The sequence below is a fragment of the Gavialis gangeticus genome, unplaced genomic scaffold (assembly GCF_001723915.1).
Source record: "Gavialis gangeticus isolate Ggan-Ray unplaced genomic scaffold, GavGan_comp1, whole genome shotgun sequence".
Classification (NCBI taxonomy): Eukaryota; Metazoa; Chordata; order Crocodylia; family Gavialidae; genus Gavialis; species Gavialis gangeticus.
Window position 1 is genome coordinate 40,432,258 of NW_017729032.1, and position 15,081 is coordinate 40,447,338.

At 42.7% G+C, this 15,081-nt stretch overlaps 1 protein-coding gene across 1 annotated transcript in view; it reads left to right on the top strand.

Annotated features, from left to right (window-relative positions):
- FGF9 (fibroblast growth factor 9) overlaps positions 1–15,081 on the top strand; it is a 38,847-nt gene that overhangs the window by 8,360 nt on the left and 15,406 nt on the right. The window contains exon 2 of the mRNA XM_019525438.1: positions 4,193–4,296. Within this exon, the coding sequence (XP_019380983.1) occupies positions 4,193–4,296 (104 nt within the window). The remainder of the gene's footprint in view (positions 1–4,192; positions 4,297–15,081) is intronic.

Here is a 15,081-nt window from a genome sequence, read left to right on the forward strand (position 1 = left end):
TGCGCTGTGCCCGGGCCGGAGGGGGCAGCCCTGGCGCTGCTTTTGCCGGGGCCCTTCTCAGTGCACATGGCCTGGGGCTGTGCCCCCCAGTCGGTGGCACTGCCAGCACCTCCCTCGGCCCTAGCCGGGCAGGGGGCGCTGGGGCCGTGCAGCGACACCTCGGGCGCTTGCCGGGGTGCTGGGAGCTGCCCCAGCCAAGGGCGACTGGCTCTCGGCATTTTTGCAGCACCCTCCTCCCAAAATCTGTGGGCGGTGGCAGAGGCGGCTCCCGCGATCCCCCGGGTGACAAAGGGTTTTTTTTTGATGCAGTCTCCTTTAGTCGAGGGCATTGGGCAGACAGCGGAGTCATTGTGAATCCGGCGGGGGGGCGCCGTGCGTCAGCACCAGGGCTGCATGCACAGCAGGAAAAAAAAAATCAGGAGCATGCAGGGAAAAAAAAAAAAAAAAAAGCTGCCGAGGTGACCTCCGCTCCCGGGACCTGCTGTCACCAGGAAGCGCAGCGCTCAGCATCTGTAGCAGCATCGCGGAGAGGCGGGAGCTGCTCCGCCCCCTCCTGCCTCCGCAACTCACCCGGGACTGATGCAGCCCCATTAAGTCGGCGCTCGTGCGCGGGGCCGGAGCCTGCCCGCGCGCCCGGGCGCGGGAGCATCTCTGCGGGCAGCGCCGGGGCACACAATAGCTCCGGGAACGGGAGCGCGGCGGCGGCTGGTTCCTGCCTCAGCCGCGGCTTCTCGGCCTGTTCCTGCCCCCAGGCCGGACTCCCCGCGCCCTCAGGCAGGGGATGCTGCCTGCAGCCCTGGGGAGCTCGGCCTGCCAGCCGCACGGGGGGGCGCAGGCAGCTCGGTGAAAGCCTAACACTAAAGCAGCTTCCTCCCGCCCCGCCTCCTGGAGCTGTCGGCTCTGCTCTGGGGGCTCTTAATTGGCATAATGTGGCGGAGGAGGCGGCGAGGTGGCAGCTGTGACTAGCAGGGAGCGCACCCCAGCTGCCAGGCTCGCTCCAGCTGAGTGCAAACGCGGAGCCTTCTAAAAGCAGGCAGTAGGTGTCGGGGGACGGAGCCGCGGGAGCGGGAAAGCCTGGGGAAATCCCGCCTGGCCTCTGCTTCCCTGCGCCCCTTGGAGTCTGCTCCAGGAGCCTGATCTGTCAGAACATCCTAGCCAGGAGCCTCTCTTTCTGCTCCCCGCTCTCTCTGTCTTTCTGAGGCAATGTCATTGCTTGCTAAATATATTGCAACACAGTGCTATTTACCTTGCTCTCTGTCTCCAAGTCCTCTGTGGCTTCCCTCCTCTGTGCTGGGCACCTCATTACATCCTCTCAGGAAATTTCACAAATAAGCTGCTGGCAGTGAGGCTTAGCTCCTGTATTAGTTACTTGTTTGTGGCATTTTAGGGTGGTAACTGCAAGCCAAAGAGGAAAGCATTGTGCCTAGCAAATTGCACAAATGTCCCAAGTATGGAGCAAATGCAATCCCCAGCTGCAAAGTTTTTCAAGAGAAACGTATTCTCAGGTTCCATTCTTGGGTATTTTATATGATGCATTGGCTAGATCAAAGTCCAGTTTGTTTTCATAAAAGATGTCCAGTACCATGTCATAGAAGATCTGGATGTTGTTAGGGACATGGGGATTGCCGGAAGTGATCACACTGGTATTTTGTCTCCAGCAGGAGACTTGGGAACCTTTAAGAGAAGGTGCAAAAATGCTGATTGTGGACATTTCTGGAATAACCTTCCCACAAAGAGAAGTTTCTTCCTGGCTTCCTCACGTGGAAGTTAACTTCCTGCCTTAAAATGGGCTCGTTTAACTCAATGCTTAATGGCTGAGAAGAGGGGATTCAAGATCAAATGTTTTTAGAAATGTATTTCTTCATTTCGGAGACTTCCAGAATTTCTGACTGGAAATGGGGTCCAATCTGTCAAATTCAGACTCTTCTGATCTGGGATCAGTCTAACTCTTAAGGGAGACTATCTTTTTAAATATCTGCTTCAGCTCTTAAGTACTGTGTGCACATTATATAAACTATAAAGTGAAAATATTCACAAGGGCATTGGGCCAAATCATGCAATCCTCAAACTGGCAAAACTCCCAATTAAGTTTTGGTTGAGTAAGGACAGAAAGAGAAGCCCCAAAATAATCTCTTCAATTACGTTGCAATTTTGCATATAAAACGTGTTGTGAATGAGCTGTGAATAGTTTAGAGAAGCTATCTAAATCTCAAATATGTAGGTGCTCATTACTAAGGACCTTAAAAAGTCTCCTGCTGCATTTGCAGTAGCACATGACTGATTTTTTATGCCAGTCAGCAGTGTACACCCAAATATGTGAAATTAGAGTAGCAATTAAGGTCACACTCTACTTTCATACTGATGTGAAAGATGCCAGGCTTACAAACTTAGCTACAATGTGGAATAATATACACCTAATATAAGATTGGCCTCAGTTAAAATTGCTTGGTAATGTATATTATTGAGTAATATGATACACAGTGAAAGCTTTACAGACAAAGCTTTATTAACAGGATTTGAACATATCCAGAAATAAGGGGAATATTTAAATAGTTTCAATGGACTGATCGTATAGGAGATGCTACTATAAATATTATATATAGTATAGTACCACTTTTTATTACTTCAGAAACATAATTCCATAATTACTAGATATTTTCCCACAACATTTGTGAGGCCTCTTTCCATGCACATAGCTACAAATCTGTTTAAGACTCCCAGGTCTTAAGTCAGGGTTACATTTTGTTATGCTGAATAATATATAAAATAATGATCAATTGTTCCTTATAAGGAATATGTTTCATCTTTACATTATCATGGCTATAAAGTTTTCCCATAGGCTTCAACCTATACTTTCTTAGATTTACGTGACTCATGCTTGTTATTGATTAGCGCACAACGTGTTTTGTGAGACACAAAATTAATTGTTCAAAAATCCATGAATGTGCTTTTTTATTAGCCACGTGAGACTCAATGCTGCAATATTACTCTGTTACTTTACACTTTCATGTAAAGATAATTTCTAATAGCTTTTAAAAATAGTTATGTTGATGCCTGGACGTGTACATTCTACAAATATACTGAAAATGCTGCTCTACATTTTATTATATGGCTCAGAAAGTTGCTTACTGCAGCAATATGCTTCTGTATGAATGTTGCAGTATAGCTATTTTGAGATCATAATAACCTTGCATCGACATTCCAAAATAGAAAACTATTTCCATTTTGTTCCACTAGAATTCTAGATTTATGCAAGCCTCCATGCTAGCATCCTTAGGGATGAGGTAAGCAATTTGATGGAAAGGAAGAGGAGGGGGCATGGAGCTAGTGGCTTGGTATCTGATGCAGATACTTGCTGTACCAACGTGCGTTTGTGCTGAACATAGGGGGTTTTATGGAAGCAATGTTTCTTTGCAGAATGTTCTTATCTGTGGTGCACAGTTCCCTCTTTATGAGGTTACTGTAAAATGTACATGAATAATTAACCATTTACGCACTATTATTTAGGTTGGGGAGTATTTTAATTTTCAAAGTTGGGATGAGTTAATAATATATTCACAAGAGTTAGATGATTAATTTGTAGACAAATGTCTGTGAGGCTCTGGACTGCACCACAGATTTTCATTTCTCAAGCCTTTGGAGGATCACACTGTGAGTAGATCTCTTTCAATGTATTCCTCATTCTGTGATGCTTGGAAGTAAATGCTTTTCATAGCAAATGCATAACAGTTTATTTTCCTTTTGCAGTTTCGATTAAAACGTTTTAGGGATTTATTTGGCAAAACACATTTTATAGCCACAACTGACATTATTAAACTATCTTTCTAAATACTTGACATTTTTCTTTTGAATTGGTTGTTTGTGGTGCAAATCAGGATACCAATAAATGTTGTGTAATAAGAACATGCTGCAGAGTTTTTTGTTTAAAAAATTCTGGGAAAAGTTGAGAATAATCTCTTGGCTTGACACCCTTGTGCTATCTGCAATGCATCACTGTAGCAGACTTAAGAGACTTAACTGTTTCAAGTACCTTTCTTTTTTAAAAACAAATTTAGTCAGTAGTTCTTTAACTTCTCTGCGACGTAGTCCTAAAGCAGAATTTGATAATATCGCCTTCTTTGTTAGTGATACACCAACAGCAAAAGTAATTAAATGGAAACAATCTGTACCTTTTTTGTTCTGAATTTTCTAGGTATACTGGAATTTATCAGTATAGCAGTGGGCCTGGTCAGCATTCGAGGGGTTGACAGTGGACTCTACCTTGGAATGAATGAGAAAGGGGAATTGTATGGCTCGGTAAGTTCTTTATTGTTTTATAAAAACCTTAGTCTCTCTGCTCTACATTGCACCAAGTATTATTACTACTGCTATTCCCAGAAGCTTTAATCATATCTGGACCCCCTTGTGTTAGGTACTGTAGTGACACATACAAGTGCAAACAGGTCATCTCTGTCTTTTATATCTTACTGTATATTTTAAGAAATGGTTCAACAGGTCAAAGTAACAAACAAGGAAAGAGCATGATGTAACCCAGAAATGGTCAACCTATGCCACACATGCCACAAGTGGCACAGGCAGCTTCTGTGCATGGCATATAGGTCTGGGAGGACCATATAGCACACAGGCTGATAGGTCAAGGAGCAAAGGGGAGGGTGTAGAAAGCAGAGCACAGATCAGTGAGGGGAAAGAAATTGGAGTGGTACTCAGGGAGGGCGTGGGGCTAATTTGTGGCATGCCTGCCAAAAAGTGGGCTAATAAGCTATTCCCCCACTGGAATAGCTTATTAGAGTTTGACTTTCACTCCTTCCATCCCCCTTCACCAAGTGTTAACTGATTGCAAACTTGATCATAGCTCTTAATTTCCACAGTGTATACTGGTGATTTACTGTAGGCCTTGTTGCAGACATGTACCTTGAGGAAGGATATGGAGTAGGACAGAAAGCTTGGGTATATAAACTTGAAGTGGCAAAATAAGAGATGAGACTATATAGGCGAGGGGAGGCTATATTGTGAAAGGCCTGAAAGAGGAAGAAAAGAAGCTTGATGATCGCATTTTCTGAAGACTTACCAAGATTGTTTGTGGGGAGGGAAAAAGAGAGATGGCTAGGAGTAAGGGATGGCTAGAGGAAAGAGCAAAAACCTGGATTTCTGGTATAGAGTCAGAATGGAGGAGTAGTGTTATATGAATGAGGCCTGAAGGAGGAAAAATGCATCTATGCTGGTGCAAGGCTGTATGGATACTTACCTTCTTTCAGAAGCATGAGGAGGGTTATGCAAGTGATCAGTCTGAACTTTGGATTTGTGTGAGACAGGCCTTGCAAAGAAACAAAGAAAGGAGCTGAATACAATGTAAGGTGGGTCATAGAAGGAATCACTGGGAAAAGGAGTCACTGAGAAAAGTAGTGGAGAGTAGTTAGGCAGTAGGTGACATCCACATGGAGGGGAGACATGAATGGAGTTGGATGGAATATTGTCTGATGGAGATGAGAGGAGGGCTGGAAAGCAGTTAGAACAGGAGAGCAGAACCCTAGTGCCCATACCACATGTTTCTTTGGGGATGACTGGCAGAGGATCATGTGGAAATGAGAAGCCCACATGGGAGAGAGGTCCAGTGAAAGTGATTTCAGAGGGAGATTCAGATATCTGTATTCCCTCTTCTGACATCACCCTGTGAGAGCAGGGAGGTGGAGGGGATAGGGATGACCGTAATCTTGGAGAAGATGCAGGTGGAGGAAAGTGCAATTTGGGGGAGATATTCGAGAAGGGCAGAGGTGGTAACACTAAATTGTGTGGGAAGTGGGAAACAGGAGTGGGATACATATCACTGGAGACACAAAGAAGTGTGAGGGAGTGGCTGGCAGATGTATGAATTTGTGAAGAGGAGAAGGAGTAAGAGAGAGGAGGAGGAGAGGGGAAGAAGAGAGGAGATGCTAGGATCTATACAGTGAGGAAGCAGGGAGGTGTGAAGGGAGGAGGAGAGGAAGGAAGGGAGGCAGAGAAGAGGAGCAGGACTATAGATAGATGATTATTGATTGACCATGAATAGAAAATATAATATAATAAACAATTCTACAGTTGACCGATAGAACAAAGAACCAATTAAGTCATTATCTGTCCTTTGACATGGTACATATTCAGAGAAACAACAGTAATACTAACCAATAATGCTAAAAATCAGAAATGCAGTAAATCATTTAACTAGATAAGCATGTATCCAATGAATCAATTCAATTATGCTACACTCTACCAAATTAAAAAAAACCCCAATATCTGATAGCAAAAATAAATGTAAAAAATGACTATTATAGCATGCTAATAAATTTATTACTATTAAAGCACTTTTCTATGTTAATTTTGTAATTTATGCTTGCAATGTGTTCTGGTCATACTGAGCTAGTGAAAATAGTCCTTGAAGAAACTTAGAACAAGAAGTTCTAAGAAGAACAAGAAGTTACAATGACTGCTATTAAAAACATGTGGAGCTCTTTGGCCCATAGGGAGGACTGGCTAAATATAGGGCAGTTTAGATATTGGCAAAATACAGCTGGTCATCATGCTGCATAGGGGAACAGAATGTGGAAGAATGATGGTAATCAAATTGCATTACTTTTAATGAAAAATAACTTCAAATAACTACTTAGGATGATGATGCTTTAAAGCCTTATCAATACCTGCAAAATTAGTACTTTACTCATATATGTCAGCAACTACCAGCTGTGGTGGAAACACTAACTCAGGTATGGCTTAAAGCAGTTTTTCATTTGGGGTTGGTTGGGAATTTTTCAGATACACAGATTTTTGTCAGAAGATGACAATTCCTTTTCCTGGGTCTTTGTATACCATTTGAAAAGGAGTTGTGTGTCTGGTCCATGATGGATTTCATAGATTTCATAGACATTAGGGCTGGAAGGGACCTTGGAAGATCATTGAGTCCAGTCCCCCGCCGAAAGGGCAGGGAGTCAGCTGGGGTTATAGGATCCCAGCAAGATAAGCATCCAATTTGCTCTTGAAAAGAGCTCTTGGAATTTCTGGTCTTTGAGAGGCAGAAACCATGGGTACTCAACAGTGCTCCAGAGTATCCTAGAGTCCTCACCTGAGTTGTGGGAGTCTAAGGTCCAAATCCCTGATCTGAATCAGGCAAAGCAGAACTTAAGCGCATGTCTCCAACATCCCAAGTGAGTGTCTTAGCCGTTAGACAATTGCCTGTTCTGGCATGAAGGCATATCTATGTATTTGACTTGAAAGTTCTTGACTTTATTCTGATACAGATGGGAACAGTTTTTATGACCAATTCTTTTTTCATGATGATGAAAAAAACACCTCACCTGAACTTAATTTCCATTAGAGTCATAGGACCAGATTGGTACATTCCTGTTAGGACTTGCTGTTACTGGCATTAATCTTGCTAGTGTAGATGTATCCTATGAGAAAACTATGTCTTTACATTGAAGTGACTGTAGAAGAACACTGCAAAAAGTGATATTTGTCCAGTTCTTCAAAGAAGCTGCTTTAAAGGCCGTATCTTCCCATAATGGGAAGATGGTACCTCAGAATGGTAGATGGAACAGCTGGTAGAGTGGAACATCTGGGGGCCTGTCTGTTGTCAATTCTCAGAGAAGCAAGAGACCCATGAGAACAACTAAGTCATCTCTGGCAAGTCTTGACCCCTACATATTCTCAGTGGCCTTCCAAGCATTACCCATTTGCGAGGTGGTTACCAGCTGCTTGCAATCTCCCTTCCTTGTTTATCAGCATAGGCACTGACTCTGTAGGTGCTCTGGGGCTCAAGCACCCACTGAAAAGAAATAGTGGGTGTTCAGCACCCATGAGCCACACTGGGTGAGCCAGGTTGAAGTAAAGTGCTACCTCTTCTGGGTATGCACTGGGCTCGGCGCAGAGATACAAAAAACCCCGCCCATCAGCAAAGTCGGCAGGTATGTTTGTCAGTGTGAATAAGGTGAGGGATTTCTTACAGTGTTTTATAGTATATTCAAAAATCCTAGAATCACAGAAAATTAGTGTTGGAGGGGCCTCAGGAAGTCATGTAGTCCAGTCCCCTGTTCAAAGCAGGACCAGCCCCAACTAGATCATTCCAGCCAGGGCTTTGTTGAGCTAGGTCTTAAAAACCTTAAATTCTGTATAAAATTATTCCTGGTGATACTCTCAGATCAAGACATGCTATATTCAATGGATAGTCTCAGATTCTTCCTCTCTGTACACCCTCAGCCATGCAGAGCTAAGAATGTAAGTTCAGTCCCAGAAGAGGCCAGCAGTTGTTTTCTGGCTGGAAGTGCTGTTTCCCTTCTCTTTTGTACTCCTGTTGACTACTGTGTAGCCCCTTCCCGTTTTGCACTCTTTTGACCACTTTCAGCTTGCAGATATGAGTTCTCATGATTCCACTTCACAGCAGAAAATAGGAGGAAGGATCCAAATGACAAAGGAGCCTTAAGAGTTTAGATAGATCAATAGAGTAAAAGCAAAGAGATTAAGTACATCTGAAAGCTAAGTCTTGTTACAGGGAGAAGAAACAAATAGCTGCTTTTTCATTTGTAAAGGGTCTGTCTAGAAACTATCTAGTTGAAGGCATGGGTGCGGTAGTCCATAGATAACTAGCATAGTGCTTTTCTTTATTCTCCTACTGTAGGGGTGCTAAACTCCTGGCCTGTGGGCCAAATACAGCTCACAAAGCCATGTCATTCAGCCCACGGGGATTCCCATGAGTCCAGAAATTTGGCGATGGGGCAGTGGCAGCAATTAAAACTGCCACTGCTCTCCCACTGCCAAATTTCCCAGCCTTGTGTGGTTGGATTGGGCCTGGGCTGGGCTGTTGTCTCATGACTGGATTGGGCCCATGGACTGTATCTGGCGCACAGACAGACCTGGCGCTGCTCTTCTGGTCCATGGGATGAAAAGGTGAGGCTCCGCTGTCCTAGTGCGTCTATAGTTGGAATTTTGTATATGCTTTCAACCCCCCAAATTTTGGAAGGGCACCTTCAGCAGAAGCAATAGAATTATGCAGACTGAGAATAAAACATTTTTTTTTGAGGAGAGAGATTTTAATAACCTAACAAAAATAACTCGGTGTGGTTAAGGGAGCACAACGCCATGTTCTATAAATACCTTTCAGGTTATAAAGTAAATAAAGGACAAGAATTATTCGGTTTCTCAGATAGTAGGACAAGGAGCAAGGAAGAAATAAATGAGGCTATGTTAGGAAAAAAAAGACTGAAGTAATTGGGCTAAGTAGGTAGTCAGTGCATAGTTACAAATATCCAAGGATGGGGCAGATAATACATGTTGTTGCAAGGTGTTGTTATTGTCCTCCATTGGTCCAAAAGTCTCTCGTATACTTTAGATTCTATCTTAGATATATAGAGTATTTCTCCATCAATTTGAATGCAGCCACTTGGGGCATGGGGGTTGGGGTGGAAACAGGGCAGTCATTATGCACCAGCTGCATTGCACAACACCTTTAGGAGGGAGATTGAAGAGTAATTCCCTGAATAAAACCACAGGGGGTTATTTTAGGTAGAGAGAGGCAATTATCAAGGCTGGAATTCGGCCATGACACTAGGGTTAGCACCCTCATCATTGCAAAAAGTGTCATATAACGTTTAATGGGAATAAATGCTTGGTACTCACAGGGCAGTGCCAGGATTGGTTTAACACTAAGTACCCTGCTGCGTTTAACATGTATGTTATGAAAAGAATTGATGAAAACAGGGATATATTGATAATCAGAAGTGTGATCCTAGCCAATAACCAATAACCTTGGATCAAGTGGTCATAAGCTAATTCACCTTAAATTAAATGGACGGATACACAAAAGTTGGTCTGTAATTAAGGTTCTCAATTTCAAAAGGGCAAGCTTTGAGAAATTAAAAGAACTGGCTGGTGAGGTTAGCTGTTCTGAAGAGCACAGGGACTTGAATTTGGAGGAGGCTAGGAATTTATTTTAGTCAGAGGTGCTATAGCTATCTGGAACCTGGATTTTGTTAAGGGGGAGAAATTGTACAGAAGGGATTCAGAGCTAACTGGATGAATATCTGAAAAGTCTATTGAGAGTAAGCAGACAGCCTAAAAGAAATAGGAAAAAGGACTGATTAGCAAGGGAAGCTATGTCTAAGAGGTCACGAAGAGAAAGGGTAAAGTGAGACGTGCCAAGAGTTAAAGTGAGTTAGATCTGACAAAGGATATTAAAATACATATGAAGACATTTATCAGTGATATAAATACAAAGAGAAAAGGAAAAGTGAGGTGCTTTAGTGTGAAGGCTGTGTGGACGTGAAAGATAATGTAGTCATGGCCCCAAAACTAAATGAATATTTTGCCTCAGTTTTCAATAATGGCAATGATGTTGAACGTTGGAGCAAAGGCTAGGTGGCTAGTTCACAGGTCAAGTAGCAAGACATAAACCTGTTAAAGGGGATGGTACCATAAGACTGAAGAATAGTAAACATACTACCCATACTTGAAAAGAAATGAAAAAGATAATCTGGGCATCTACAGGCCCATTAAGTTGACCGCAGTAGCATGCAAGGCTTCAGAACAAATTTTGAAGGAAAAACATTGGAATCTGGAGGTGAATGTAATATGGATTTACTTGAAGGAAAGTTATGGTAGGCTAATCTTTGTGTCATAAAAACTGATTTTCTAGACCAGAAAATGGAATAGGTTTAATCCAGGTGGACTATAGTAAGGCAACAGGGTGAGTACCATATGGAAAATCATTAGTTTAGGTGGAAAAGATAGGTAAGGAACAAACTAGAAGGGTTATGGCAGAGGTAGCCATTGTTTGGCTCGTGAGCCAGATTGGGCCTATGTTGGACTCCATTTCTCAGCAGCCCCTGCCTATGCCACTCCAGCTGGGCTCCATGGAGATCCCTGGAGTGGCGGACCTTGGCAGTGTGGGGCTGTCATGGCCCCTTGCTCCCAGGGTCTCTACAGAGACTGGCCTGAGCAGTTGTGGCAGGGTGCATGGTTGAGCGGGTTGCTGCTCCAGGGCCCGGGCTAAGATCTTGCAGCCGTGACGGTGTGGGGCCAGAGCAGAAGCAGAGCTGTGATCTGCCCACATGCCCCTGTGAAGAGCGTGAGTTCTGTGAGCAGGGACTTGCAGGCAGTGGATTGTGGCTCTTCCCCAGCTCTTGCCTGCCGCAAGTTCCTGGCCCTGGCCCCAGATGTGTCTGTGCCCAGCCATGTGCTTTGCCAGTGCCACTCAGACTGGTCTCCATGGAGACCCTGGGAGTCTGGGGTTGTCACAGCCCTATGCTATCAGTGCTTCACCACTCCTGGAGTCTCCATGGAGATTGGTCATTGTGGCATGGGCAGGGGCTGCTGGGAAATGGAGTCCAGCCACCGGCTAAATCTGCAATTTTGCCTACCGCTGGGTTATAGGAATATGTTGTTTTGAAAAGGAAGTGTCTGGCTGCAGGGAGGTTGCTCGGTCCTAGGCCCAATCTTATTTCATATGTCAATTAAGGCCCCCAAACAGGAGCGTGTGCTTATGGAATTGGCTGATGATATCACAGTGGGGGCATTGTCAATATAAAAGAGGATCAGAATATCACACAAGAAGAACTGGATGACACTGAGGACTAGAGCAATAGAAATGGGATGAAGTGGAAGTGTACCAAGTACAGGGTTATGCACTTGGGGGCTTGTAATAAAATATTTTGCTATAAACTAGGAGGTCATGAGGTAGAAACAATAGGAGAAGGACCAAGGGATGTTGATCAAAGGATGACTGAAATCTCTTAATGTGACATAGCTATGAGAAAAAGGCAAATGTTATCCTAGAATATATCAGAGGAGGCATTTCCACGAGGGATGGGGAAATATTAAAGCCATTGGACAACTGGACAAAACACTTATGAAACTTTGTGGAATACTGTGTACAATTCTAGTCAACTGTCTTCAAAAAAGATGCATTTAAATTGGGACAGGTGACAAGGAAAGCTACTAAGATGACTGGAGGAAATGTAACAGCCCATCTTATGAGAGGAAACTGAAAGCATGGCTAGATTAACCAATGTTTTTGGTGGATGTGCTGCAAATTAGCTCCATACCCTCCCTGAGATCCTCATCCCCTGTCCAATCTGCAAGCATGTTTTCTGCTCCCTGCCCAATCTTCCACTGTTGTGCATGTCCCCTCCCTGGCCTGCTGTGTGCCACATATGTGTGGAGGTTGGCCACCCCTGGCCTAGAGATATAAAGTCTGAGAGGGGAAATGAGTGTCTTCCATATACATATTAAGAGAGTAAAACACCAGATAGGGAAAAGAACTATTTAAGCTAAAGGACAAAGTTCACACCAGAGAAAATGATATACACTGGCCATAAATAAATTATCTGGAAACTAGAGGGTTCAAATTCTCAGAGGAGGGAAGTTCTGGAACAGTCATTGAATAGAATAATGGAGAAAAAACCCAAACTGGAGCTTGATACATTTATGATGAGGTTTTCTGCAATATAAGGGGACTGTACTTAGTAACCTAGAAAGTCCCTAGCAGTCCCATTGTCCTACTTAATTCTTTATTTGTGTTTGCAGTGAAGACTAGGTCTGAACCTTTGCTGGTGGATTTCACTAGGACAATTGTGCTTGGAGTCTCAGGTTCATGTGAAAGCAGTGGCCCACTGACTTTCAGCACCTCCTTCTCCCTAGCTCTGATGTTGCCAAAGGTGCCTGTTATTTTAACCCTTTCTTTTGGGGGTTGGGGATCTCAATGAATTCTCAAAAGGTGATGCCCAGTTCTGAAAGGGTCTTTGGTTGTGTATGAATGGGAAAAATGTAAACCTTCTTTCCTCACTCTGCTGTGGGGCAGGAAACAGCTTGCCCTGCTGTTGGCACCATCTTTGTTGAGACTACAGATGTGAGAGATGCCACAGCATCCTCTAGAGTAGTTGCTAGGGAAAACCCATGTATGTTTTCTAGTATCCCTCAGCTTCCAAGTTGATCCTTTTAGGACTTGTCCAGTGCAATCTGACTAAAAATTGGATAGTGTAGTTGTTAGGGATACAGAAATAAGCTAAGGAACCTGTATATCTATTTAAGAACTTGGGAGAATATCCTTTGTAAAAAATATTAGATTGGCATTCTTAATAAAACCTGAAATCAGCACTGTGTTCTGATATCATGATTTAATGATGTCATCCTACATGGTATTGGATCAATACTGATTTGGGGAAACAACTAGTGAATCATCAGCACTGCTTCCATTGGCACGTAGGCTTTTGTTGGAGAGCTAAGTTGCAGGTACTGACTAGGTCTTGCAAAACTAGATGGGGCAATAGTAGATGACCTAAGTCAGTGACTCTCAAACAGGGTGCTGTGGCACCCTGGGGTGCCTCAAGATCCACTCAAGAGTGCTGTGGGATGCCACACAATGTTAATACTGTTATGTGTGCAAACATGATTCACAAGATTAACCTAGAAATGTCAAATAAGAATCCATGGTGTTAGAAAACATTCTGCCCTGTAGTAGTCTTTCTGAGTCATCTATAACAGAAGAATTGCTCTAGGAATTTTCGGCAATAAAAAAGGAGTCAAAACTAAGAGCTGGAATTTTCTGAGGGCTACCTTGAGTCTATGAAGGGGTGCCTGAAGTTCAAGAAGGTCGAAAACCACTGACCCAAGTGATTTCTTTGGTTCTGCTGTTGTATGGTTCAGTGATGAGCTTCTAATATACTAGACATGCAGAAGTTATTTATTGTAGTTAAACAGTTGACACACAGTAAGCTAAAATTTTTCAAAACAGTTACATTGCTTAGTTCTTAACTAAATGATTTCTCCTTTTCTCTTTCTCTGCATTTAAAAAAATGTGTGAATTCTGGGTACTTATGAAAATTGGGGACCAACAGACACAAGCAAATGTGCAAATTTCTTTGTGCAGCTGTTCAAGTATGTGTTCATTCTAGATTTGCAGCTTCCCACCTGTTCATATCCTACATTTTTCAGGAGCTAGCACAGTTAGTGATCTTAAACTGTATTAAATTGTGGTTTTGTGGATTATGTTTCCTAAGGAATAGGCTAAAGATATGGAAATGACATGTTAAAATGCATAGGCAAAATGGCACAATAGATATATGCTTGGAAGCTGTTCACAACATCAGATAGAGATAATTTTCTTTAGATTTGCCTCAGTAGGTGAAATATAACACTTTTACTTGCTTTTCAGGAGCAGGTTAAAAGCTCAGGTCTCTATTGACTTAATTAGGAGATTTGTATCTCTAGGTCCTTACCCTGCAATTTACATACGTTCATGCTGGTCTGGTAGTGCACAACAGTGCAATTGATTGATACATTCAGAAATCCTAAGGAACAGTGCTCACTTCAGTATAAATCCACATCCTTTAAAAAGCTGTTTGGAAAAGATCATGATTCTTTTTGTAATGGGAGATTTTGGGATATTGTACTAGAAAGTGAGCACTGTGCAATGACCACAGAAGGAAAAAAAAATACTTTAGTGGTTTGGTGCTGAGCACTTGTGAAATCTTGCCCAGAGTGCTTATCATTAAAGGAAAAAAATAAAATTTAGCAGACTAAAGTGATTATGGTACACTGTAACTATGCTGGAGAAGCAGCACTTTAGGCCTGCTTCTGCTGCCATAGAAGTCAGTGAGAAAATTCTCATTGAGTGGTGGACGTAAGTTTGAGCCCATTCATGCAAAACCTATTATTGTTATTCTGATAGTATCCCCAGATCCTGATCAAGATAAGAGCTCCATTGTGTTAACACATGATAAACATACATTTAGGCATGGTCCTTGCCCTGAAGTGTTTGCAGTCTAAAGAAAAAATTTAGTCTTTGGGCGCTTAGCTGTTTTGAAAAAGTATTATGTTTAAATATCTAAGGTGACATTTTGGCCACATAGAAGGCAATGAAAGTATTGCATGGACTGCAGTTGGGACAGGATTTCACTCTTAGTGCACTCAAAGTTGAATTCTTGTTCGGAAAGTTTGAAAGGAATCCTTGAAGTCATGTTAATATGCAAGTGTTATCATGTGAAAAAAAATCCCTTTTAGATGCTTTATAAAAAAGAATGAAATAATATTGAGTAATTTTGTCCATAAGAGTTTGAAGTT